Source organism: Python bivittatus, unplaced genomic scaffold (genome assembly GCF_059951505.1).
Source record: "Python bivittatus isolate LINGU-HERP-01145 unplaced genomic scaffold, Pbiv_v1 ctg000080_np1212, whole genome shotgun sequence".
Classification (NCBI taxonomy): Eukaryota; Metazoa; Chordata; class Lepidosauria; order Squamata; family Pythonidae; genus Python; species Python bivittatus.
Genome location: NW_028277035.1, coordinates 31,152,821 through 31,179,118, shown reverse-complemented (window position 1 = coordinate 31,179,118; position 26,298 = coordinate 31,152,821). Strand labels below are relative to the sequence as shown.

At 40.4% G+C, this 26,298-nt stretch overlaps 1 protein-coding gene across 2 annotated transcripts in view; it reads right to left on the bottom strand.

Moving 5' to 3' along the window:
• The window catches only part of JADE2 (jade family PHD finger 2), a 174,842-nt gene extending 164,181 nt beyond the window's left edge, over nt 1-10,661 (bottom strand). Inside the window, exon 1 of one of the 2 annotated variants that reach the window (XM_007421884.4) lies at nt 9,649-10,661. Coding sequence is in view for 1 of the 2 variants with exons in the window: in XM_025174858.2 (XP_025030626.1) it covers nt 9,384-9,398 (15 nt within the window). In the remaining variant the exon portion in view is untranslated. Of the gene's footprint in view, nt 1-9,383; nt 9,597-9,648 lie in introns of those variants that run through there. The other variant, XM_025174858.2, reaches the window with a different exon arrangement.
• Nucleotides 10,662-26,298: the final 15,637 nt, after the last annotated feature.

The following is a 26,298-nucleotide window of genomic DNA, read 5'->3' as shown; positions in this document are numbered from 1 at the left end:
TTTAGTTCTATTGGAGCAGAATCTAATTCTGCTGAGTGGGCAAATTAAAAGGTATTAGCATGCCGGAGGTTCCAAGATCAGTCCCTGGCATCTCCTCTCACAATAGCTGGTGATCAGACATGGCTTCTCCTTTTACCTTGGGCCCAGGAAAGCAGCTGCCAGTCAGAGAAGGCAGTACTGAATTTGCTGACTTTTTGATCCACAAATACTTCAACTCAGAATTAGAACTGATGAACAATCTGGTGAAGGAGCCAGAATGCAACAATGTCTTGCTTTTGTAGAAGCACCTTAATCAGATTGACCACCCCCATTCCTGAAATAGAAGAGGACAATCTGTCTGCTGGAAAACTGAAGTACTGAAATATTCACGTGGAGAACTTACAATAATCTCTTCTCCACAGTAACAAGTGAGAAAGAACTATTTAGACAAGAATGGGAGAATCTCCTCTAACTGGGTATTTTTCCCACCCTCCTTGGGTGCTGTCACAGAATGAAAACTCATTTGTTTGGCGGAGGTGCTTCACTTTTTAAAGCCAGGAATGATGAAAGATGCATTATAAGGACAACAGATGAGTCCCGACAGCTACATTTTAGAAATAGATAATGTACTTGTTGATACTGTGAGGAGTTTGCAAATCCCTTCAGAAGATAACAAACACCTGCTCTGGGTTCATACTGCACATAAATTTAAAATAATTAGCTGGGTTTAAATGTCAACCGTTAAGGCAGACCAGACCAAAACCTGCTCCTTTAGGCAGAGCAGAAAATTAGTGTTCCCAGTCTATTTAAGGGGAGCAAGAATCAGGGAAATTATTATGAAAATCCATCATGTAACATTCTCCAAAGCTGCTGTTAGATACGACGACCTATAATTGGCATTCATGGTTTCCAAACAGCTATTACCTGTAGTAGCCAATTCTCTCTACCTAAAGTGTGGTGACCCTATTTTGCTGGAATATGGGTTACTTATCTTTCATTTTAATGGAGTTTTAGGCTCTGGTCAAGGATCTCCTGAATAAACTGCTTCTACACCTAGATCCCTTTATAACTTATCTACGGCTTCTGCCTGACTGGCAATTTAAAACATGAAGTGTTTTGGATAAGTATGCTGAAATTGATTTCCACTTGACAGAAATGGGTTAGTTCCTCTTCCTCAAGTGGACAACTGGCATGTCCCCTGAGGGATCATACTGGGTATCCAAAAGCAAGCAGTCTTAAGGAATGGACGTCTTCTTTAAATTCATTGTTAAGTCAGGAATTCATTCAAATCTTCTACGTTTTTCTCATTTTGTTCTAGTTTGTTGACTGGCTTGTGGTTATTGCTACAGGTTTTTTAGCAGATGAAGTGAACTCCTTTTCACTGAGGGACCCCTTCTTTCTGGGAAAAGGACTTAAACATTCGTCTACTGGGCCTGACTTCTCAAGAAAGAGAAGCTCATTCCTATCAGGCCCAATGTCTACCAATCATAATACTTCACAGCAAATTTACATTAATATCTAATGATTTATAATATTTCTATGGGTACATTGTCCATGATAAACTATACAGAAAAGGACAAGTATCATATTTGCTATTATTCTTATCTTCCTTAACATCCAAAGGGAACCCTTCATCTCTTTATTACTGAATGTGAACATTGGCCACATATTAGCAGCTTGTATATTTTACCATGGAGAAGGGGTGGACACTTGTTGCATCACTGAAAACCAAATGTAAGCAATTCATTTTCATTTTATAGATTCATGTATTTAATCTTCATGCATATGTACACACATGTGCACTCTAAAAGGTCATTCAGAATCCTGGAAATTGCTGTTTTCCTTTTTAAGGAAGTTTCTACTCCTTGCTGATAGGGAAATAGCCCTCACTTCCACAAACCCAGAATCAAGCAAAGATTTCAATTTGTTTTTAAGTCATGTGTTTACATTTTTCATCTTCAGTATCACATTCAGACAGTATACAACTGAAGGTAACAATTCAGAATAGGAATATAATAAATAATGCTACGTCAATCAGCTGTGTGTGGACATTTCACGGAAATGAAATGCAAATTACATTCAGCTTGTAGACCCAAAGTATGCTGATGAACTGCACACCATAACTCCAAATACATGTGCAACCAAGCTTTGGTGTTGAATAAGTTAATCTGATATAAAAGGCTTAAGTTAATAAATATACGTATCTGAATACTATGCCACTGATGTTTTGTATCTACAAATACAATAGATATGAATACATGAGACAGCAACAACAAATTAAAGACACTTGAATAGTTGGAGAAGTTCCCATAATATTGAAACCCTTTTACTTTAGCATCATGTATTATAATTCTGGATATACACAAATCAACTCTGGTCTGCTAGAGTGCTCCATTCTGAGAGAAAAATAGGATGTCTCAGAGCCGGATCACATTGCCATGAACATTTTACACATCCCAATACCACTGACGTATGGCTAGGTGGTGCTGCACCTTTCACTGTTTATACGCTGTTTCCAATATCTCTAAGAACATAAATTTTGGATTGAAACCTGATTTTGGCACTAAAACATTTTGATCACCCTGAGAAAGAAAATGACTAGGAGACAGTAAACCAATTAATTCAGCTCAGCTTCTCAGAGGCCTTTACTGTATTATCATAAACCATATTACTCTTCTGGACTGAGTAGAAGGCACTGAATTATAGTAATTCCAGTCATATACACATGTGGCTTTTACATTATGTGATCCATCTTGTTTCCTGTATTATGTACTTTTAATCTTTGATGACAGGAAAGTCTGTATTTCTCCTTTCCTCTATTCAGTAGAAGGAATGACTGACCCAATATTTGGGATCATGTAATAGCAATAGATTGTATGAGGGTCTAAAAACTGAAGCTGAATCCTGACCAGAGATTTCCAAAAGTCGATTATATATACAACACAGGGTGGACGATACATAGCCTCTGAATCTTGATGAGCTATTACAGCTATTATACCACCAGTCTGCATAACCAGTAACAGAGCACTGCTGGGAGGAATTTCTGGAAGACCACATACTGCTCTCCCCTCGTTTAATTGGTAAGATGGAATCTCATTGATTCAACAATTATGATTGCTATTGTTTTGAAAAATTAAGCTTGTAGTTTGGGAATTCCAATAGTTCCAAAGATAGACGGACCACAGTTATTACTGGTGCAATGCACTGGATGTGGAGCTGCTCTGGAAATGTTTCCTAAATGTTAGTTCAAAATATAGGTGGAAGACTGCAAATTGGGTCAGAACTTCTAGATCTGGCAATAAGTAGTACATGTTGCCATGCCTTGAACTTCAGGTCAGTTTCTGAAAAAAACTAGCAGTGCCAGGTTGACCTTTTCAGGCACAAATGGGATGATGGCTGGCTCACATGAATCAGCCCCAAAGTTATGTCTGACATCTCAGAACCTTTTTCAAGTGGCCTCTGCTGAATATAGGCAGGTAGTAACTTGAGGGTCTTTTCCATTGTGGCGCTCTGCATTTAGATGGTCTTCCCAGGTAGGTTTAGTGTGAGAATTGGCCACCTTGATTTCAGCATCACATTAAGACTTTTTAATTGTTTATTCTTCTAGCCTGTCAGCTAGTTGGTTTAAATCTGGTGGTTTTTATTATACTCCGCTGGCTTTCGTAGTTCCATTTTATAGTGTTCTGCTGTATTATTTTGTGTAATTATATTTATGTTTTTATCATTGTTGGGTTTGTTTTATGATTTCCAAAGCTACCTTGAGACTTCAATGCCTGAAAGGAAGCATATAAATCTTTACATAAATAAACAAGAATCATAGAATGAAAATGTCATTCTGAGAGATACTGTTTGACGTCATTCAGCAATCTATAATTTCCTTCTAGAGCTTCCCTTGTTCATCCCAGAAGTCATGAACCTTCCATATAAAATCAGGAGTTTTTGCTAACTAAAGAGCAGCTGCTGGATGGATTTGCTTTCATTTACCCAACCATCCTAAGGAAAACTACAAAAGATTAATATAAGAATGCACAATATAGTACTTTCCAGATGTTACAACCAGATAGCTCAAATTATCCTACTTCAGACATGTTATGTAAAGATCTAGCTCTCTGGAGAAGGCTGTAATGCTGGGAAAGGTAGAAGGCAATAAGAGGATAACCAACAGCAAGATGGATGGGACTCAGTTACAGTGGCTATGAGTGCACTGTTGGAAGACCTGAAAGACCAGGTACAGGGATGGATTGTCATGGAGAAAATCTATCTATGTGGTCACTAAGGGTTGACCATAGCTTAATGGCACATAATCAATCAAAGATGTTACACCACTATGTCCCTAATCTTCAATTATGTTGAATATGGGTAATGGGAGTTAAGACTGCAATAACATCTGGATGACAACACATTGCTGAGTTTGAGTTTAATGGATTCAGAAATTATAAGATCTAGCAACAGTATGCTTTGCTTTTATTGAGGGGTTAATGCATGTTAATTAATATTATTTTTATAGTGCTTTAGCGATGCTTAGTGTTTTGTTTCTAAGAACAACTACTAATCTAGGTTTCCCCAACCCGGCATCCTCCAGATGTGTTGGGATTGTAACTTCCAGAATTTCCAATCAGTATGTCTTTTGGGGGAATTCTCTCACTCTATCTAGAGGGTGCTGAGTTGGATAATTTACTTTAAATTTCAGAGAGGTTAAAACAGAATTCCCCAACTCAGTGCCCTCTAGATACAGTGAGAGAATTCCCCCAAAAGACATACTGATTGGTGACTTCAACAGCATGGACATTTTCTGTATTAGCCTACATTTTTATTACTCATATTTATGATTCTAATTTCTCTTTTGCATTTTTTAACCTTTATTTTTCTTAATTCTTTGATTACTCAGAAACATGTTAATATGTAAAAATAGTGATTATCAAGATATGGGGAGAGATAGAAGCATTATTAACATAGTAATGTTTAAATTAAAAATAGCAATGAATAAATAGAACTACAGTAGAGTCTCGTTTAACCGACCTTCGCTTATCCGACATTCCGTCTTATCTGACGCCCCTAAAAAAAACACAGCAACACGCATAAATCAGCGACGAGAAAAGCATGCCGCTTGTTTGCGAGCGTGAGTGTACTTTTTCTTGTTGCTCCTGATGGTGCGGCGCCGCAACGCAACAATCGATTGCAACAGGCGCAGTGGATCAGGTTTTTTTTTTACCGCACTCAATCGTTACTGTGCATTATCCGACATTTTCGCTTATCCGACATTCTGCCGGCCCGTTTATGTTGGATAAGCAAGACTCTACTGTATAAGCTTAGCTCACCTGTATAGAATCAACCATGCCATTTTGGAAGGTGACTGGTAGCCAAAGGAGGATCAAGGTACTCCAGACCTTGATTGTGGATTCTTACATTTATTACCAAGGGTGTAACTTTCCTGTTATTCAGTAAAGATTTTCAAAGATGGTTGTTGACTGCACTATTAGCAATGGGTAAAAATTCATTTCTGCTTCTGTGTACAATTTTACCTGAACAAGCTATCTATTTCTAAAGGTTAACTGAAGCACAATACTACTAGTAGTAACTTCCTATTCTCCTCAATATTTATGCAGTTGCACTACAAGCAACTGACTGCTATTTATATTGGTATGTATCTCGACTCAGGGATATGCAACATTGTTGGACAGATGGGCATATATCACAGCCAAATGGCTATGATGGACAAGGTATGCAGTATCAATATAGGTCAACTGCTATCCCTCTTAATGTTTCAGGATGCCCTCTACCACCTTACTGTAATTTACTTTTATTTTTCTGGGCATATAAGCTCAGTTCCAAACTAAGTACTGAGTTGAACCCATCCATCATTCTTTTTATTTTCTAAGAATATCTACAAAGTTTGTGAGATGACGCTAGAAATATTACTTTTTTAAAAAAAGAAAGAATATTTGAAAAAAGAAAATTGATATATACTAAGATAATGATATCAACCTCTTACTGTCAAAATATCCCAATTTGTGTGTTTGTTTAAATTATTCTGTTAAGACTAGAAATTTAAATGATAAATGTGGGTTGCTGCCAAAGGAATACCTGTATCAGATTCCTATTTCATTCATTTTAACTTCATACCAGAAAGGTTAAAGCAGAAACTAAAGCCAACTTTTAGTTTCCAAGAGACATGCAACATCAATTAACAAGAACTTCAAGTGGTTTCATGGATTAAGATGACTAAAGTCAAAAGCAGGCCTGTTTTCTTTATTTTTCATAGGAATGTAGAGCAGACAGTTTCAACAGGTGTAGCTTTTCTCATTATTGTATAAATGGTAAAATTCCTTCTTCTACTTTACATAAAAGTCCTGGCCTCTACAGTAATGTATCATATTAAGATGACTAGTAATTACCTTAAAGTACATTCAAATGACAATCTTATGGAACAAAAACAAACAAATATAACCAGCTTCTAAGAAGAAAGTTTTTCTTCTTGGTTTTATCAAAGCTCAAGTTGAATTTTCTTACAGAAGAGCAAAACTAACATCTCTACAAACTTTTTCATTCAGTCTTACTTATGCTTTCACCTGGGTGCGCAGCAAGTGTTTAAAGGTCAAGAATTATTAGCACCAATGAGAAACTGAGCAAAGCGGTACTGCATTCTACTGAGAACCAAAGCCTCAACTGCCAAGTTTGGTCTCGTGTTATTTTTCAATAGGCATTATGGTTAATAACTCCTGAAGGAGTAACCAACTATCTTTTTGCTAACCAAAGGCTACTGTGCATAAGATTCAGAACATTTATTAATAGAGTGCACTCAAAGTTCAAATGTTTTTTATTCTCATTAAGGACATATTCAACCTCCACAAACTCAAAGTTCAAATGCAGTTTTCATAGGCTAATTTTAATATAGAGTTTTGCTGCTTTAAAAAGATTTAAACTGTCTATAAGCTCCTAACATTAATAAATTAACTGAAGATGGACATTTACTGTACAATATCTTCAAAACTTCAAAAGTAGAAAGAGATGAATTCATACTTTAGAGAGATCACTGAGAAGTCCCAAGAAGAAGAAGAAGGAGGAGGAGGAGGAGGAGGAGGAGGAGGAGGAGGAGGAGGAGGCCAAACCATTTAAACAAAGTTTCTGGATACTGTGCTTTTTTTCCCAGTAAAAATATGTGTTGTTTTATTAATTAAAGTCTGAGGTAAGGAAGGAAAAATCCAGCCAAGTGAAATACTGAAAGTGAAAAGAATGCTTGGGAAAAGCAGGAATAATACAATATCATCCTGAGGAATGAGGTACCAGTGATATGGCAGAGAAAAGATACCCAAGAAAAGCTAACTGAGGGAGAAATGGACAAGGATATAGAAGTTATTTTAGAACAGTTTCTGGACAATGAAACAATACACTAAGCAATTTTGGAAATCACATTTTGTACTCATATTCAAGTATTCATAGATCCTTGAAAAGAGGCAAAAAATGTGTCAGTGAGTGAACAAGACATTGAGGCCATTAAGATTAGGCAGGGATGCCCAGTGAGTGCAAGCACACTGCTCAAGAATGCTACAGTAGGAGCTATTATTGGAGCATCAGCGAGGGCTTAAACTACCATCAGGGACTAGAACTGAGTCCCACTGGAACTGGAAGACAGGACCAAGTAAGAAAGTGATTATTTTTATGAGATTTAAAAACAACTGAACAGTTACAAAGGAGAGAGAAGGGACAACTGGACAGAAGGGCAGAAAAAGGCCAATAAAGGTCTCTGAATGGAAGGTTTGAAAATTAGGAGAGATGAAAAGAAGACAAGACAGAGTTTTGAGGGGAGGGGATAGAACAGAAGGGAACACTGGAAAGAAAAGACAAGGTTACCAAATGAAAAACTGGATAAGCAGGTGGGTTTTGCTGAGAGGAAGGGATAATGCTCTTAAAAAAGCAGTTCAACTTGGACTAATCTGATTGGGAATTATAAAATGGAAAATGTATATTGGGGGAGGTGGAGATGAGGGCATGGGACAACTGGGAGCCTCTTCTAGTTTCCAAGCTAGATTCTAATCCTTTACTTTCTTTCCACATGGAATTCAATGCTCAGAAGACTGGAGGTATTTGCCCAGCCAGCAACACCAGTTCTCCAGAACAATCTGTCCAGAAAGGTGCCCAGAATTCATGAAGGAGGTATAGGTGTCCCCATGGCAGAAAAGGAGGTAGGAGAAGGGAGAACAATCCTCATCCCAAATTGTAATAAAAAGAACAGAGGAAAAGGAATTACAGCTCTAACCTATACATAATACTTCACTTTCACCATCCTTCAGTCATCCCAGGTCGGAAGTGTGGCTGGGGGGAGGGGGCTCCGGGGAAGGACCTATGACTTGTAGGCAAGTTTAAAAGGGGCCATCTCCTCTTTTTAAAAGCAGCAGGGGGCCTAAAAAAAAGGCTGCCCAAAAAGAAACGGCGGGGAGGGAAGAGGAGGAGAGAGGGATGGCTGCATGAGACAAAACAGCAGACCAGAAATGATGAGACGCTTTCGGAAGGAATGCCTACCACAGGCAAAGTGCAAGCCTGTGAGGGAATGCAGGGAAGGGGGCAGGCGAACCGGTGGAAGAAAACGCCCCCGAGAGGGGAGGAAAGAGCAGCCCGCGTATCCGCGGGCGGGCGTAGAGAGGGGCGGGAGTGATTCAGTGGCAGAGATGCAAAAGATGAGACGCCCCCGAGCAGCCCGTTGGGAGCAGGGAGAGTTTGAGAAGGTAAACAACAGCCACGCCCCCTACAGTCCTCATCCCCACCGCGCAGCTCAATTGCAGCCGCTGCCTGTACATTTCCATTCCCGAATCTCTCTGGGTCCCCCAGCGGCGTGACTCTCGTCCTCCCTCCCTCTCCTCTCCCCACCACCACCACCACCACGCAAGCCAGCCACCCCTCGCTAGGTTACGGCGCGGCTGCAAAAGCTATCAGCGCCCCAGAGAAGCTGATGCCATTCAAAGCCCCGTGGGGCTCTCCCACCCTGGCCAAGGACGGCGCTGCTTCTCCTCCGCCTGCCTCCTGGGCGCATTGTTTATGTCTGTTGCAGGAGCTGGCAGGAACCCCACAACCTCAGCACGTGAGAGGAGCCGATCATGTGGGTGCACCAGCTTCAAGACAGGCAAATGCTCCAAAACGTGCTGCGTCTCAACAAAAATGAAACTCGCGTCTCCTAATTGCCGCGCGATCCCTTTTGCACAGACTTGAGACACACCCCCACCATACACACACACAAACCCCACGTAATTCCCCACATGCAACGCACATTGTTTTACCGTCCACCCCCCTCTCCCGGGTTCATATTCTGGAACCCTATTTTTTCTCTCGATCATCTCCTCCCCCCCGTTGTTCTTAAACTGTGTTGAGTCCCTTCTCCCACTCACCCCCTTAACACCTTCTGGGGTTACCTCTGCCGCAGTCATTAATCCGAGAAATCGTTTCCCGAGGCTTCCGTTCCTTTAAAAAGTTGTTGTTTACATTCCTGCCGCCTCCCTTTTAAAACATGACTGACCAACATGCGCAATCAATCTCTAAAAATGCTGCACATCCCCCCCTTCCTTTGCAGGCAGTACAGTCAGGGAGCAGTAAAACAAATGCAAGGAGGGAAGGGGGAGAATAGAGAGGAGCTGCAAAAACCGGGGGAAAAAATGGAGCAATCCTCCACCCTTTTACCTTGGCTGGGAAAGAGCGTCCTCCAAGAGTTGAGAATGTCCGTCGGGTTACAAGAGAGGTGTAGAGAGAGATGCTCCAGAAATGGAACCGCTTATGGAATCTCCCTTTGCAAAGATTAATCCGGTACCATTGCGGAGGGGGAGAACTACCCCCTTCGCAGGATCCGAAGATGATACCCTCCTTTCAGGAGTAGATATAAAGTAACTCCATAGATGCATTAAAAAAAATCCAAAGAATTGCTTCCAGCTGAGATGGCCGCTCTGTGCAAAATCCAGCAAGCCCTGCGTGCGTGTTTCTGTTTCTTTTTTAATTTCTAGACTTCTTTCCGGATCTTTGTGCAATTGCCCGAACGTCTGCGTCTAGGCTTTTCTATTAATCCCTCGCTGGCGAAGAAGGGACTTCTCTGGAGGAGTATATAAATTAGACTGATGCTGGCGAGTTCACCCCTCGCCCCTCTTCTCTCAATTTCTTCTTTTCTTGCTTGTTGTTTCTTCCTGACGAGCAGCAGGTCCAGGTGCAGCTGCAGACGTGGGTCCCATCCCTGATTGTGCTCGGCATGTGTTGCCTCCCACCCCGGCGCACTCTTCGCCCACCCCTCCCCTCCCCTGTTTTCACCCCCTTCCGAAGCGCTGAGTCCCCATCTCTTGTCTCTCTGGTGCCCTGGGCAGCTTGAAAAGGGTCGGGTTGCACAGGCGGACTCGCTTTCCCTCGCGTTCTGCCTCCAAGTCTGCTCAGGTCACTTTCGCAACGATCTCCAGCCTCGCGCGCTCACCACAGTGGCGGCAGTGCACGCACAGATCACAGAGCTGTAACACTTTCTTCGCTTCCTCCGCTTTTCATACGCACACCCCCATCTCTTCTCCCCCCGTCGCGAACGCTTTCACCTCCTCGAAGCTATGCAAAGGCGTATGCTAGCCTGCTGCTGCAACCTTACAAAAAATAAGCTTATACTTAACAAAATCTTTTGGCGCCATATTAATGACGTACTTCAAATTTGCCATTTCTTCCTGCGTCAAAAAGACGTTTCTTACAAATAACAGATGAGGTGCAAAGCAGAGAGGGCGAGTGCAGGAGTGAGGGGGATGGGGGGCAAGAGGGGAAAAAAAGAGGGAGAAAGACCCTCGGACCGAAAACGGCGCGTGGGGGGCGGGGCGAGTACATTGAGTAGAAGTGTACGAGGACAGGGCAGGGGCAAAGTGTCGGGGCAAATGTAGACCGGAACGAAATTGTTCTCCTGCGGGCCACAAAGTTATTAGGCGGCAAGCGAATGGTTATTTGTGATTGAAAGGGTTCCCCGGATCACCTTGGGCCGAGATTAAGCTTGCTTTAGGCACTTGCTCCTTTTCAGGAGCAGTGCCAAGCGGGAGAAGAGAGCGGAGCAATGTCGCTTCCCCCCACCCCCTCCACATGTCGTCCCATGAAGCCGGGCCGCTTCGTTCCCGGCAGTCCTCTCTTCCCTCGGCTATCACAAGGCTGCTTGAAAGCGGCGAGGGTATGAACTTGGCGCCGTTTGCACAGGAAGAGAAGCACCCAGGGCCGCCCTCCTCTAGGTCTCGACTTGACCTTGTGATGCACAAACAATGCACTTCAATCCGTGGCTGGAAGGGTGTTTGTTTCTCTGTGGTGGCAGCGGCAGCCGAGAGCTGCTCCAACATCCAGCTGGCCACACCCACCGCTGCCTGCTTTCGGCGGGCACCTACTTCTAGAAGAAGCGTTGTGATTTCACGCAGGAGGAAAGAGCGGCGCAGGCCGTCTACCTGACCGGCTCCCGCCCACTCCAGCCACGAATCTCTCCCCGGATGCATCCTTACACCCGCAGTCCGGGGGCTTGTTAGCCTTTCCTTCAGTGGCCCCATTCGTTCAATCACAGGGAGAACTTTCTTCAGAGCTGGTACTGCTGCTCAGGTTTTGGATTCAAGAGTTATCATTGCTACCATTCTTCACTACATCAACTGGCATGTTTTCTGGCTAAGGAAGAGCGCACCACCGCACGCACGCACGCACGCACGCACGCCACAGCTCTTGCAATTTTGACTGTAGGATTACGATTTGCAATTTGGCTTCATTTCAGCTAGAAACTCCCCTGGTGGTCCTCCTGTCTCTTGGCCTTTGCTCCCTCCTCATCAGTAAAATGGGAGTCATGGTGTGAGAACAAAGCAGATAAAGACCCTTACTGTATTGCTATCAGAAATTGTATTAACTACACTAGAGTTTTCATTTTAACTGAGTAGTTTTCTAAACAATGGAGGTTGTGGAGTCAAGGATAATACCTCTCACATCAATAATAGCTATCAGCAGGAATGTCTGCAGGGAGAGGGTCAAAAAAGTCAATATGGCGTCCATTCACCTTGTGATCAAAGCCCCACCTTTTTTATGTGCTTCATGACATGGTGGGGCTTTGATCATATGGTTATGGCCCCTATCATGGCTTGTTTGACCCCCTTCCTGTGGACACCCCTGACCATAGGTATTGAAGCACATATTTAAACGATATGATGATGCCTCCGAATGTCTAAAGGATAGCTTGCTGGCTGAAGGTGATGAGGAATTGTAATCTAACATATTTGGAGATCATAAGAATAGGGAAATAGCTTAACCTAATTTAATCTTACACTATATTTGGAGATTATTTTGGACTTTCTAGGTCCAAATCCTAAACATAGGTTGCCTTCAAGTAGTATATTGAACAAATATCAAGTATAGCAAGTTGCCATGTTTCTTGTTTGGTCAATGCGCTGCATGTATAGATTAGAATGGTTGCTAGGAGTCAAAAATCATCACCATCAGTTCAGGCTTCCCCAATCTTATTTTCCAATATAGTGGTCTGCCACTCCCATCATTCAATCAGCTATCTTGAGTGAGGACAATGGGAGCTAAAATGAAACATCCTGAGGACAATTGCTTAAAGAATAATCCAGAATCAATTTTGCTATGACTCCCTACTTCGTTTGAATTAGCATGCCCTGTTTTTACCAAGGATAAATAGTTTATCGGTCATATAGATTCCTGCTGGAATAGGTCCACCCAATATGGCAACTGAAATACAAGCATAAGCATAAAAAGCAATAATAGAAGCAATATATTATTAAAAATTATTATTAAATATATTATTAAATCCTTAATACAGAAGCCTGATAATAGAGTAGGCAATGTTACTGCATGTCATCTAGAATAAGAACTATAAAGCTTCATTCTTAGAAATTGTCAGAATCAAGGAGTCTGCCATATATATGTACGTATATGAAAAATAGTGCTTTACTGTTGCACCTGTCAGGCAGCACCAGAACACACGTGTTGGATCAAAACCAAATTGGATAGGCCTCAAGTAACAGAATTTGGTCATCTGCAACATGAATAGATAAATTCTTCAAGAAGTTCATCCAATGTATCCGGTTAATTCAGACAAAGATGTCATCTTCTCATGACAGGGATGCAGCTGTTATCTAAGATGCCCTTCCTGAATCCCATCTTTTAACCTTTGTTGCCCAAACCTCATGCAGCACCGGATTCAGTGGCAAGGACCACCAGCTGCAGATCAAAGGTGTAGCTGGCTCACAAATAACATTTCTTCACTCCAGGCTAAAGGCACATAACCCAGCTATATTGCTGTGATGAAGACAACTTGTTAGTTTCTGAATGATTGTCCAACTGGAAAGTCCCTTGTACATACTGTTTTGAGCCTTATAGTAGGATATATTCATAATTGATAAATCGAACAGATATTACAGATCCATGCAGTTGTATGGCCACAATTAACATAGGCCTCATGGAGTGAGGAGGGAGAAATCCCATCCTCAAGGTTGTAGACATGGAAGAGTTAAAGGAAAATCTAAATCCGATCTGTTAGTCAAATGTGACCTGTCAATCTAGATAGAGGGGTGTAGAGAATCAGAGAGAAGACCTTGAGGGAAATAGGCAAGAGCCATTATATATAAAAAAAGAGGGCTGAAACTTTCTTTAAGTCCTGGAAAACAAGATAGTATTCAGAACAGACACAGGCAGGCTCCTCCCTGATTCACTAGGACAGTGTTCCTCAACCTTGGCAACTTTAAGATATGTAGACTTCAACTCCCAGAGTTCCCCAGCCAGCATGGCGGGCTGGGGAATTCTGGGAGTTGAAGTCCACATATCTTAAACTTGCTAAGGTTGAGGAACACTGCACTAGGATATAAGAGGGAGGGGAGATAAAGCACAATCAGGGTTGCAAGATTCTGTTATAATAGCCTATCTCAATAAAGTATAGACTAGAGTTTTCCTGTGGAGTCTGTTTCCTGATCTGGTTTACCCCAACATGGGCAGAGACAACCGAACACTAAAGAGCCAACCAGGTACAGGAAGATTCCTCTCTCAGGTGAGCTGTTTTTAAAAAAAGAAGGGGCAACTCCATCTTTGTTTTGTTTTTGTCTTTTTGCTAATCCTGTGGTGAACACAGCCCCAATCCTGAACAATCTGGGATTAGAGATTTAGGGAAAATACAGCAATTTAAGGAACAGTAGAGCTGCTTGTGGGTTTTATTCTACGGTAAAGTCAGATCTGAATTTTACTTTTGGAAAATTATTTGTGTTATGTGCCTCTATTATATTTTGTTCTACTTGTTCTTCCTGTGTTGTATGTGTTTGTGCGTGCATCCATGCACACATATTCCTGTCTGAGGGGAGTTTTCTAGATAAACCCTGCAGAAGTCATTGTTACTTTCTTCTTTCTCTTTTTGGCTTTCAACTCCCTTTTGGTTCCTAAACCTTGATACATGATTATAATAAAGACTTGCACTCTTACTGAATCAGTCCTTTCATTCTGAAAGCATTTTAACCTTAGTATAGGCATTCCTCCCCCCTCCCCCCCATTTGCTTAAGCTACAAAAAGAACGGAATACAGGGGAGGAAGTCACTACTTTACCTACTCATAAGTAATTTAATGCCAGGATTTTTTTTTTTTAACAAAAAGTGATTAGTTGTAGCATACCAAGTAGATTCTCCCCAGAAATGTGGGAGGGCATAGCAGGAATTATGGGGGGAAGGATTTAGGGACCTCACTCAAGGGAGACAGAGGAGCCAACCCATCACACCCCAGACCAGTGTGCATTCACATACCCATCCTGTAAAAATAATTGATTAATAAGATCTGTGACATGGTACTGTATCTGAGTGCAAAAATATGTTCACTGAAGAAATATAAATAGTAAATACAAAATGGAACCTTGTACAAAATGGATATAAAGAGGAATAAAAATGCATTTTTAACCCTTTCTCAGGTGCCTGTATCTATTGTTAGAGTTTCAGGAGAAAGTCTCAAGATGACTTACTAGAACATACTTTTCTCCTTGTAAATCTTGTTCTAATTCCTGTATTCATCTAATATTTCTATAAGATGAGTTAAGTGAGTGACCTGAGGCAATGTCTTTTAAAACCTAGCAAACCTGCAATTCTGTTTCAGTTATAGGATTCATAAATCATGCTATGTCAAAAGTTTTAATTTATGGTTTGTTAAGTAAGCCACAAAGGCCTGTTTCACACAAAATGCTAAGCCATAATAGCTGGGTTCACATATCACACTAAGCCCAAAACAAAACAAAGCACATTATAGTTTAGTGCAATGGGTGAATCTATATAATGTCTCAAGAAGGAAAGCAGTGGTCACTAGCATTCTGGTCAAGGATTGGAATACCCAGCGATGGACAGAGGGATCATTTTTTTCTTCTCCTGCTTTTCCTGTCCCAGGATCAAAGCCTTGCCTCTCCTTTCTTTAGTCTTAGTATCTGCTGGAAAAGCAAAAGGGGCAGAGATTCTCTATGAAAGAGTACAACAGCTATGATGTTTGGGAACAGGAATATGTTCAGAACAAGGATTGTTCTGAAACTCTCATCATACATTCAGGCTATATGTATGTGTTCATAAACACCATAAATCTTCAGAGACATCTTGTCAAAGTAACTGAATCTACGGTAAGCATTGATAACCCTGAAACTTCTGACTCCTTAGAAATGAGGTGCGCATGCATAATTGTGTCATCAAAATACAATTTCTTCCTCTTGTAACCATTTTTTAATATCCTGAAATTTGGCTATATTGTTTATAAAGAGAATTTCCTGTGAAAACGTAACCTCACACACAAGCCTGCATGATTACACAACTATTCCTTTTATTTCAAGGATCTTCACTAGGTTAAGTTCTGTATTTCTGGGCTTTGGGCAGGAAAATCCCTGTTTTTCTAGAGCTGGGCAAAAGGAAAGGTCCTTGGCAGAAGAGATAAGGGCTGTCCAGATGGACAAACAAATAGATGTCTGGAGGTTTAACTTGGTATGTGACAGCTTACTATAATTTTTTCTTTTGATGGAATCCTTTAGAAGAATGAGTCTGCCTGATTGGAAGTCCAAGCCCTCTTAGTTTATGAGAGCTGTCCATAGGCTTCTGGACATTGTTCAAACCCAACGTACCCATTTAACATATTATTCCTATTCTCTTGCAAACACTGACTTTCATATGTTCAAAATATAAATGCTAACAATAAACCTTTTACTTATCTGCGAAGGATGTGAATTAAAATATCTGGAATAATAACTGGGTCATGCATAAGCAGCTATTGTGAACTTTTCCTTTAGTCTTTCTAAGGTCATCAACTTCATCATCTTGAAGATGTTTCTGTTATACAAGCAGAAAGCAATAGTGGTGTGCAGACTTTACTGGGAATTGTGAAGGACTTCTCTATATACTAAAGTCAGAAAGGCAAAAACAGTTTTGCAATTGGAAGAAACATAATTTCAGGAGATGAAGCCCGCATTGTTTTTGTTTCACTATCATTAATTAAGTCCATACTCCTCTTTGTGTTTGCTTATCTGCAAGAAATGTAGCCTTTGCATGATGAAGACACAATAGGAATTACCAGATGTTATATAACAAGGAAGTAATTTTTAAATTTGATTTGTATACATTTTTAATTTAGCAACTAAAGATGACTAAGAAACACAAATTTTTAAATTCTTCCATAAATATAACTCAAACTGAGGCTGCTGAAGGCTTGAACATGTGTTGATCCCAATTTTTCCTTCTATCTATCTATCTATCTATCTATCTATCTATCTATCTATCTATCGCAGAACATTGTTATATGGATTAGTATTGAAATCAGAGTACTAAATAGTATTTGAAATTATTTCAGACCAATTTCTTAGGACAAATCTTGTTAACTATTAATATCTATAAGCAAACACATTTTGGAAGGCAGAAAAATAAACCATGCCAGCTTTCATATTCTGGGGTCAAATATTCAAACAATTTACTGGCATAGAAGTTTTCTGTGTTGCGTCTACATAGTTGATAGTAACAGCAGAAGCCCCATTCTGAGAAAAAGAATGATATTATTGAGGAGAAAAGAAGAAAGTACAAAGCAAAAGGATGATCACATGGGCACCAAAAATGTTATTGCTAAGGCATGATTGATGGGCTGGGGAAAAAGAATGTTCTATCTTTGCTTGAGTACCATAGATGTCTCAGAAGTCCTGTATTACACAGCATGGGAACAAGAAGATCTTACCCACTTACTGTTCTTCTACTTTCTCCCCAGATATTTCACTTGTTTATTATTACATTTTTATCCTGTCTTTCTTTTAAGAGCTCAAACTATTGCACGTGATGGAGATTTCCCTTTATTTTGTCTTCTCTGCAACAGCCTTGTGAGGTAGGTGGGTTGGGGGATAGTGACTGGTTCAAAATCAGGCTAGCTTAGTGGTTGAACAATCCAACACTTTAACTGCCACAGCTATATTAAGCGTGGCCATCCACTTCAAAACTGTGCCTAACTTAGGTTCAGTGCGAGGGTCAGTCCTGTCATTAGGCTGAGCCCCCCACCCCCCTTGAAGTCAGAGAAGAGAGCTGCATGCCAGATATGGCCCTTTCTGTGTCTGATAAACTAGCCTGCTGCTTGTCCCATCACTAGTGTTGAAGAAAAATCTAGTCAGCTTTTGTTCATGGAACAGGAAAGGGCACTATCTTGTTTGGGAATATACCTGCATGATAGGTAAGAATCACCAGGTAAGCTTCTTCCCAAAACACGTGGGCTGCATTAACACACAATACTGAAGATACGATAGCCCCAATGTGATGTGTTCATTTTTATTTCTATAAAAATGAACACATCACATTAGTATGTCTGGGTGAACCCAATGAAGGTGCAACAAAACACCGTAGAAAATATTTTCCTATCACAAGCACAGAGAAGTTGACAACTCTATTTTTAAATAAATCATCAAAAAAGGAAGAGATGTAGAAGCACAGGTAGTTAAAAGTTTCACATTAAAGAAAATGCTAATGTTTGTCAACAAGCCTAACAAAAGTTTGTTTTTGCTGTTATGTTAACCTACAGCATTCCTTGAATTGTTGCAGGTCATTTACTTATTAAAAGAGCTTCCTGTTGGCATATAAGATTTTCCCCATTCTCATTCTTTCCATTCATTACCCACAGATTCTTTCTTTACTTAGATCCAAAAGATGCTTTTGGTGACAAATGTCTTAGAAGAGTGAGAAAATTACTTAGTATTTCTACTACCTAGCCAAGAACATTTTTTTAAAAAGTAGTCATACTACAGTATGCAAATATTTCAATGACAAATAGTTTATGAGTGTGTGATGATGCTTCCATTTACATCAAAATTAGCAATTTCATTCTTTTCTTTCTTTTTTTTTTTTTTACTAGAACAGACCTTTATAGCAACACTGAACTTTTTGAATGTATCCAAAAGTTCATCTCCTATCATTCCAGGATGGTCTATTGTCCCAATTTAATATGCATGGCTTATTGTAATATTTTGTTCCAGCTTAATGACAGATAATATTTCCAGGGAATGTGCTAGAATTAGCTCTGTCAGCCTTGCCAAGTAGACCAGACAGGAAACACGACCAGATGAACTAATTCTACTGTATTGCAAGGCTACATTAAGAGAATCTTGCAAGTCTGAAAGTACAATTCTCTCCCATTTCCTTTATACCCCAAGAAATTAGGGAGGGTCCCTTCTGAGCCTCTTGCCCTGCCCACTAGCCAGTAGAGGACTATGCTGTCTCTTACCTGACAGTTCCCTACGCAGCATCTCTGGGCCCAGTCTCCCAGGTCATTCCCATATACCATTACAAACTCATTGTTAGCGTTCAGATAAAGCATGGGTTGTGGGAAGGGAAGAAAAGGGAAGGGAAGCTCCATAATGCTATTTCCAGACTCATTGGTGCATACCAGCTCAAAAGCATGATAGAAATATAAGAAAGAAATACTAGAGCAGCACAAAAAGTCTTGTGGCATCCTGGAGAATAAAATTTACATCCAGCTTTGCCCAGATGGACTTCAGTCTATATAATTCAAACCTCTCTAAGTTCAACAGCCAGGAAAACCTTAAGAAACAGCTTGTGTGGATGTATCCTGCTTCTTGTCACTGGGACCCTTCTTCCAAATGAATAATTTTACAGGATATAATGGTTCTGGTAGGCCTAACAAAGCCAAAGGATGCCTCACAGAGGACTGTCATCAGTTGTGACATCTTTCTGCCATCTTTCCTTTCCAGTGCAGAAAAGTTATTTATGTATGTTGAGGTATTTCATTAGCTTAGGGCTTGTGCTACATAGAATACAGTGGTACCTCGGGTCACGAACGCTTCTGTTCACGAACAATTCAGTTCACGAACAGCACCGTTCGCAAAATTTTGCTTCCGTTCGCAAACTTCGCATCGGGTGACAAACAGGATCTGTGGCCATTTTCCCTGCCGTGACACGTGGTCGTGGCTTCCTGTAGGGAGGGGGACTCTCCCTCCAAACAATAACTGCCTCCCCACCCGCCTTCCTGTCCTCCACGCCAGAAGTCGCCTCGAGCAAGGTTTGCGTTCTCTCTCTTCATGCTGTACTGTACTATACTTTGTTTCATATTTTTGTGGTTTAAAAAAAAATACATATGGTTCAGAATGGATTAACCGTATTTACATTGAACCTTATGGAAAAATTTGATTCAGGTCGCGAACAAAATCGGTTGGCGACCAAATTCGTAGGGGTCAGAACAGATTAACCGTATTTACATTGAACCTTATGGGAAAATTTGATTCAGGTCACGACCAATTCGAGTCACGACCAGAGTCGCGGAACGAATTAAGTTTGTGACCTGATGTACCACTGTATTGCCTTCTATGGAGGCAGAATGTTGGTCCATTTAGGGAGAGTCTAGTCTATAACAATTGACAGAAGAACTCCAGGATTTCAACAAGAATCTTTCCCAGATCTATTGGAGATGCAGGCATTGAATGCCTAGGACATTTTATTTCAAGGTTTATGCTTTACCACTTTGCTACAGCAATTCCTGACATTGCATATTTCTACTGCCACAATGGTACAATATAGGTCGAGGCACAGGATATTTACCAGAAGAAAAGGAAGGTGTATGAGGCATAGCTATAAAATTAGTCGTGCTCATTTTAGTTTTGTCATAATCATGCAGCTTCCTACAAAAGTTTTTTTTCCCATAAAGTTATTAGGATTGGCCTAAAGCTGTTGATCATGCAGTTACGTTCTAGGCCACATTTTAGTATCTGAGCTACCTTCCTAAGGTGTCCTCTGGTTCAATTCAGGCACCAACATGGTTTGTTTATTGCATTTGTAATGAATCACATCCTTCCTCAAAGACTACAGAACAATGTTTTAACCCCACAAGATTCCACTAAGTATGTTAGATTTGAAAGTATATGATTTTTCTATATTGTAAGCTTTGAAACTGTTTTTTCTACATCCAAACACAGAATTCTAGCCACTACACTATAATAGCCCTGTTCTGCATGACACTGAGGCAGGATCTGCTCTAAATCTCTTTCCATGTGTAAGGCATGAGATTGGCAGTATGTCTCCTAACCCCAGTTGCTGTTCAACTGGCACATGGGAAACAGTCCAGTGCAATGGTTTTATAACATGAGTATGAGGCCTACACCTCAGAATTCCAGGAGAAAAGGAGGTAATAGAATGTCTATGATTGCTTAATTGATTGATTGAACTTATTACTAGATTTATACCCCACCTTTCCTTCTATCCATCTAGATGGTTTAAAAAGTAAAGAAAATACAAAATATAAACAAAACAACAGTATTACAATTAAAATCCAGGTAAAAATAAAGATGTTAACAATGAAAAAGTTGGTGGTGGAAGACATGTGTATTTACAACTTCCTAAATACAAGAAGGGTGAGGGCCAAATGCAATTCCCTAGAGAGTCCATTCTGTAGCCTAGGAGTTACACCAGAGAAGGCCCTTTCCCATGCAGCAGTCAAACCTCCATCTTCAGAAGGGTCTTTCCTGCTGATCTAAATAGGACTTTTAAATGAACTGCTCTGTAGTTGCAGGCTTTATTCACTCTATGTTCAGTTTGTTTTTGTTTCTTTGTTTTGTCCATGTTTGTATCTTTGAACGTTCACAGGTTTGCTCTGAGGTTTTAAATCTATCTATCTATCTATCTATCTATCTATCTATCTATCTATCTATCTATCTATCTATGATCTCCACCAACCTTCTGGGGAAAAACAGAGGTCAGAGCAGGAGAGCAGAGCTCTCTCCTGTCATGCCAATAAGGATTTGCTTGCTACTTAACCAATTTCACAACCTGAATTTATGGTGAACTTGATCACAATCCCTTCTAATCAGTTCCATAAGGCCTACAGAAAACTCACCCTGTCCCTTACCCTAACAGAGTTCCATTAGTAAAGCTGACAGTAAACCACCCAGTAAAACTGTTTGTAAACCACCCAGAGTCGTTCAATGAGATGGGCGGTGACAAATTTGATAGATAGATAGATAGATAGATAGATAGATAGATAGATAGATAGATAGATAGATAGATAGATAGATAGATAAAATAGTACCATACTTTTAAAACACATTGTACCAGAGCTGGGCATGGAGACCATGATTCCCTACATCAGCAATACAAATATGGACTTTTGAAGGAAAATACTGTCAAGAGAACAAGTTGGAGCACAGATTTCGCTAAGTCAGACAATCATCATACCACCCCAGAACAGCTTATCCTGACTTCTTCTGTTGAAATTTCAGACTACACTATTAAATATTATGAGAGTGCATTCCAGAAAATCCAACCACAATAGTGAGATGCCACAATGCACGTAGTTTCATCCAGTCTTAAGAGTTCTAAGAACCATTGGTTAGGAAATGTTAATTTATCAAAAAGGCAGAAACCCAACATTTCATGTAGCTTTCCTTTGGATGCTCAGTGTATAAAGCACTTAGACAATTTCCACAGCATCTCTCTTTGGATATTGAAGAAAAATACAGTTTTAAAGTCTCTCAGTCTCCAGGGAAAAACTTACAAAAATGCAAGTGCATAATTTATTGCATGTCAGGACTGGAGCTGTAATCTTTTTTCTTTTTTTTAATGCGAGCAACAAATTGCAGGAAGAATCATTTGTTTTCTATGAGTGCCACATTTTAGGAGAATTTAATTTGGCTTAAAAGTGCCATTAAAAATATATGCATTGTAAATTGCAGTTCTATAAAATGATGTATCTGTCAGATAATGATACTTGAATAGTCTCCTGTTGCACTGATAAAAAGATATTCTAGTAGAGTTTGTACAGTGAAAAAATGTTGCCATGTCTTCAAATTGTTTTTCTGATTTTTGTTGTTGCCATTACAACAAATATTGATTTCTGTAAATATGGAAAGGGGTGGCCTACCAGCCTCAAGATACCTGATTCTGAAGGAGTTGCATAGATTATGTATTCCATAATAAGTACACTAGAAATGTGTTTTTCTTAATATAGTTCAAAGATGCAGGGAGCATTCAAAATCCAAAAAACCACCCCTTCTCCAAAAAAATAATCAGGAAAAACTAGGCATCCAATCCATCAGCTACATTCATTCATCTATACAGTCCTTGGGCCCTAATCTTACTACCCCAATGCTTGGGGGGGAAAGGTGCTCTGTACAGCTTTCTGGAAAGTTAAGAGGGTGGAACTGTGGAGTCCTTGGGGTTCTCTGAGCTTGGTTCTTTTCTTGCAAATGTTTCATTACCTGGCTAGGTAACATCTTCAGTGCTAAAATGGGATGGGGTTTGCTCTCTATTTATCTGCTGTGGCCTGCTTTGCCAGTGCTGGTGGGGGTGGGGGTTCTGTTTTGCTCCTCTGATAGTTCCTTGATTAGCATATGTTGACTGCTTGATTGTGTGCCTGGGGGTGACCTTTGCTTACCTGGGTGATGATTGCTGGTGATTGAATGCTGGTGAGGCGATCTTCTGCTCTTTTGTCTCTTTTGAATAGTATCTAGATGCTGTTTATCTCTATGTGTCTAAGAGGGTGGAAGCCTGCCAGATCTCAAGTAGAAGGGTGTTCCACAGGGCAGGGGCTGCTACAGAAAAGGCACACTTCCTAGGTCCCACCAGATGGCAACATTTAAGGGAAGGGACTGGAGCGTGACCACTCTGTCTGATCTAGTGGAATGGGCAAATACTCTCAGGGAGAGGGGGTCCCACAAATAACCATGAAGCAGAGTTGGCTTGTTTCTGGTGTCATCAATAAGCAGTGCCATCTAGTGGGATCCAGGAAGCAAACCTTCTCTATTGCAATACCTGCCCTTTAGGGCACTGCATCCCCCAGAGACTCGCTTGGTCCCCAACCTTCCAGCCTTCAAGAGAGCCCTAAGAACACGGCTCTTCCCTCAGGCCTCGGGTTTCAGGACCTGGTAGGCCCCTCTAGGTTGAGGGCAATGTGGTGGATTGCTTTTTTCATTTTTCCCTAAGGGCAATTGTGCTTTTTTATATCATTCCCCCCCCCCCTGTTTTTAATTTATTTTACTTAATTTTGTGAAGCTGCCCAGAGTAAAGTGAAGCTGCCCAGATATGGGACAGTTTAGAAATTGGATAAATAATTTTGGCACTTAGAAAGGATGGTCTGAGATCCTCTTTTCCTTGGAGGAAAAAATAGTCTGATAAAATAATGAGTCACAGTGGAAACATAGCCTTATGTGTGTGATAGGTACTTAGGGGAGGAGAGTGTTAACAGACAACAAAGAAGCATCTTGCTAAGGAAGAGGAAAAAGATATATGGTGGCAGTGGAATTCCTAAAACCAGAGCACAACATAACCTGATGAGCACTGGCACATGGTTCCCCTGCCCTGGTCCCCACCAGCACCAGACAAAACAGACTGCAGCAACCCAACTCTCAGAGAGCTGAGATGGCTGTATGTGCTGGGGCTCTATGGAGAGCTTTGTCTGTTGGGAAGCTTCATGGCAATAAATGTGCTTTCTGTAAGCCATTGCAAGACTCCCTGTCTCCTTGTTGGATACTGCAATGAGGCACCTGGGATGCTGTAATAGCAGGGATGAGATTGGTGCTGTAATAGCAGGGATGAGACAACAGTTTTCTCACAAGTAATATTGTGTTATTCCTGGTAAAGACTTTAAAAATATTTTCAGTACAGTACATAGCTTATTCATACTTTTCTACTCTGGATCTTTTCCTATCTTAGGAGTGTTCCTCAATGCTGATTGGAAGTGCTACCCACCCGTCCTTGAGATGGCAGAAAACTATGCTGGCATGAAATGCGGAACCCCCATTGCCTATCCCTATCCTGCCTCTATTGCCTCTGTCCTGATTTACTGCTGGTTGGCGCTGTCCTAAACCAATGGCCATTTCTATACATCTCCAGGCTCTGTTCAGGAGGCAAAGTGGGGTTGAGGGAGTGGTCCCATAATTTCAGTGTTATACTGTTTTGTAACACTATATACAGTATGGTGTGTTCATTTTTTTTTCCAGAATTGCTACTTGGATCCCAAAATATGAGCAAGCTTTAAAGGTCTACCTCTTATAACTTCTTCCATAAAAAAGAGATATAGAAATCTCAACATCTTACCAGTTCAGTTATATATTTGACTGATATAAAACAGCTATTATCAAATCCTCAATCTTGGCTTTTGCTCCCTTTGTGGACCAGCAAAACTTACTTGGTTATAATTAAGGTGTTGGAATAAGTGTTAAGTTCATCCTTAGCCGTGGAAGCTCACTGAGTGACTTTGGGCCAGTCACTTTCTCTCAACCTAATATGCCTCACAGGTTGTAGCTGTGGGGAAAAATGGGAGGAGAGAATTCTATATACATTCCCTTCAGCTCCTGAATGAAAGTCAGGATATAAATATAATACATAAATACAAAATAATTTGTATTTTAAATCCAGTGGTATTTCTATTAGAATTGCATTTCAGGAAATCTTGTGATGCATTCTTCTAAGAAATATCCAACCCTGGTACCATTTTAGAACTTTGAGAACCCAACATTCAGATTTCTTAAATGTCATTTAATATATATCATTTATTTGTTAGAGTTATATCCTGCCTTTCCTCCAGGAACTCAAGGCATGAATAAACTTCCTGCCTCCAGTTTTTCTCCACAAGAGCACCTAGAGGCCCTGGCTGGTATTCTAATCAGGGACCATCTGGGAAGTCCAGTATTTAAATTAGACTGAAAAGTCAAAAAACAAAAACAAACCTCTAGAACAGTGTTTTTTAAAGTGTGGTCCAAGGACCCCTGGGAGTCCCCATGACCCTCTTGGATTATTTGCCAGATATTGAAGATATTTGCAAAAATTTAGAACAATGTCACTCTTCTCTTTATTATGTTTTATTTGTTAAAAATATAGGTATTTTCATGAAAAAATATTTTATTTGTTAATATCCAATGGGTTTAATATTGTTATTTTTACATGATTCAATAGATCAATACTGTACAAATGCATCAATTTAATTTTAATACAGTAAATATTGATAAATATAACCCATACAAAGAAAAGTTCATTGGGATCCTCCATAATTTTTAAAAGTGAGAAGGGGTCCTGAGAGCAAAAAGTTTAAGAAACACTGCCCTAGAAGAAGAAAGAGGCAAACCACTTCCAGCCATTACAAGAAAATGGTATCAGTATCTGTCCATGTAAGCCACAAGAAATTGACTTTGATTCAAAGATAGCTGTACTTACTTCTCCTTGGGTTGAGCATATCTCTCTTCAGGGATGCTACAGATGCAATTGCACTATGTCTGCAGCAGGTTTTTGAGCCATTGCTCTCATCCAGAACAGAGCTATACAGTATCTACACAGATGGAGCAGCCACACACATGACACTTGTAGGTCAGTCAGCACTGACAAGAGCATGGGCCTTTCTGTGAGTTATGAGTGTACTGCTTCTCAAAATATTTTCACTAAGGAAGCTTTGAAATTTCAGTTTTATTTATCAATTAATTGTTATTTACTAAGCATTTTGAAATAGCCATTCATTGACCTTTAAAAAATCACCTAAGGTAGCTTACAAAACAGAATCACAATCAGTCTGCAATTTAAAAAAAAGTGACAAAGCCAACCAAGAAATTAAAGAATGATGGGGGGGAAAAGAGAAAGCAATAAAAGTACCAAAGCAGGAAAACAGATGAAAGTAACAAGAAGATCTTAACAGGATTCAGCCTTGGGTTACCCTTGAGTCCTCATACAGAGCTTCAGAGATAGTACCAGAAACACCAAGCAGGTATAGTCAGGGAGAGAATTTCAAAAGCAGGAGGCCATTCCAGGAATGGCCCTCAGTCCTGCAGTTGCCCAGATTACCAAATAAGGCAGGGACAATTTTTCTTAATTGACAGAAAGG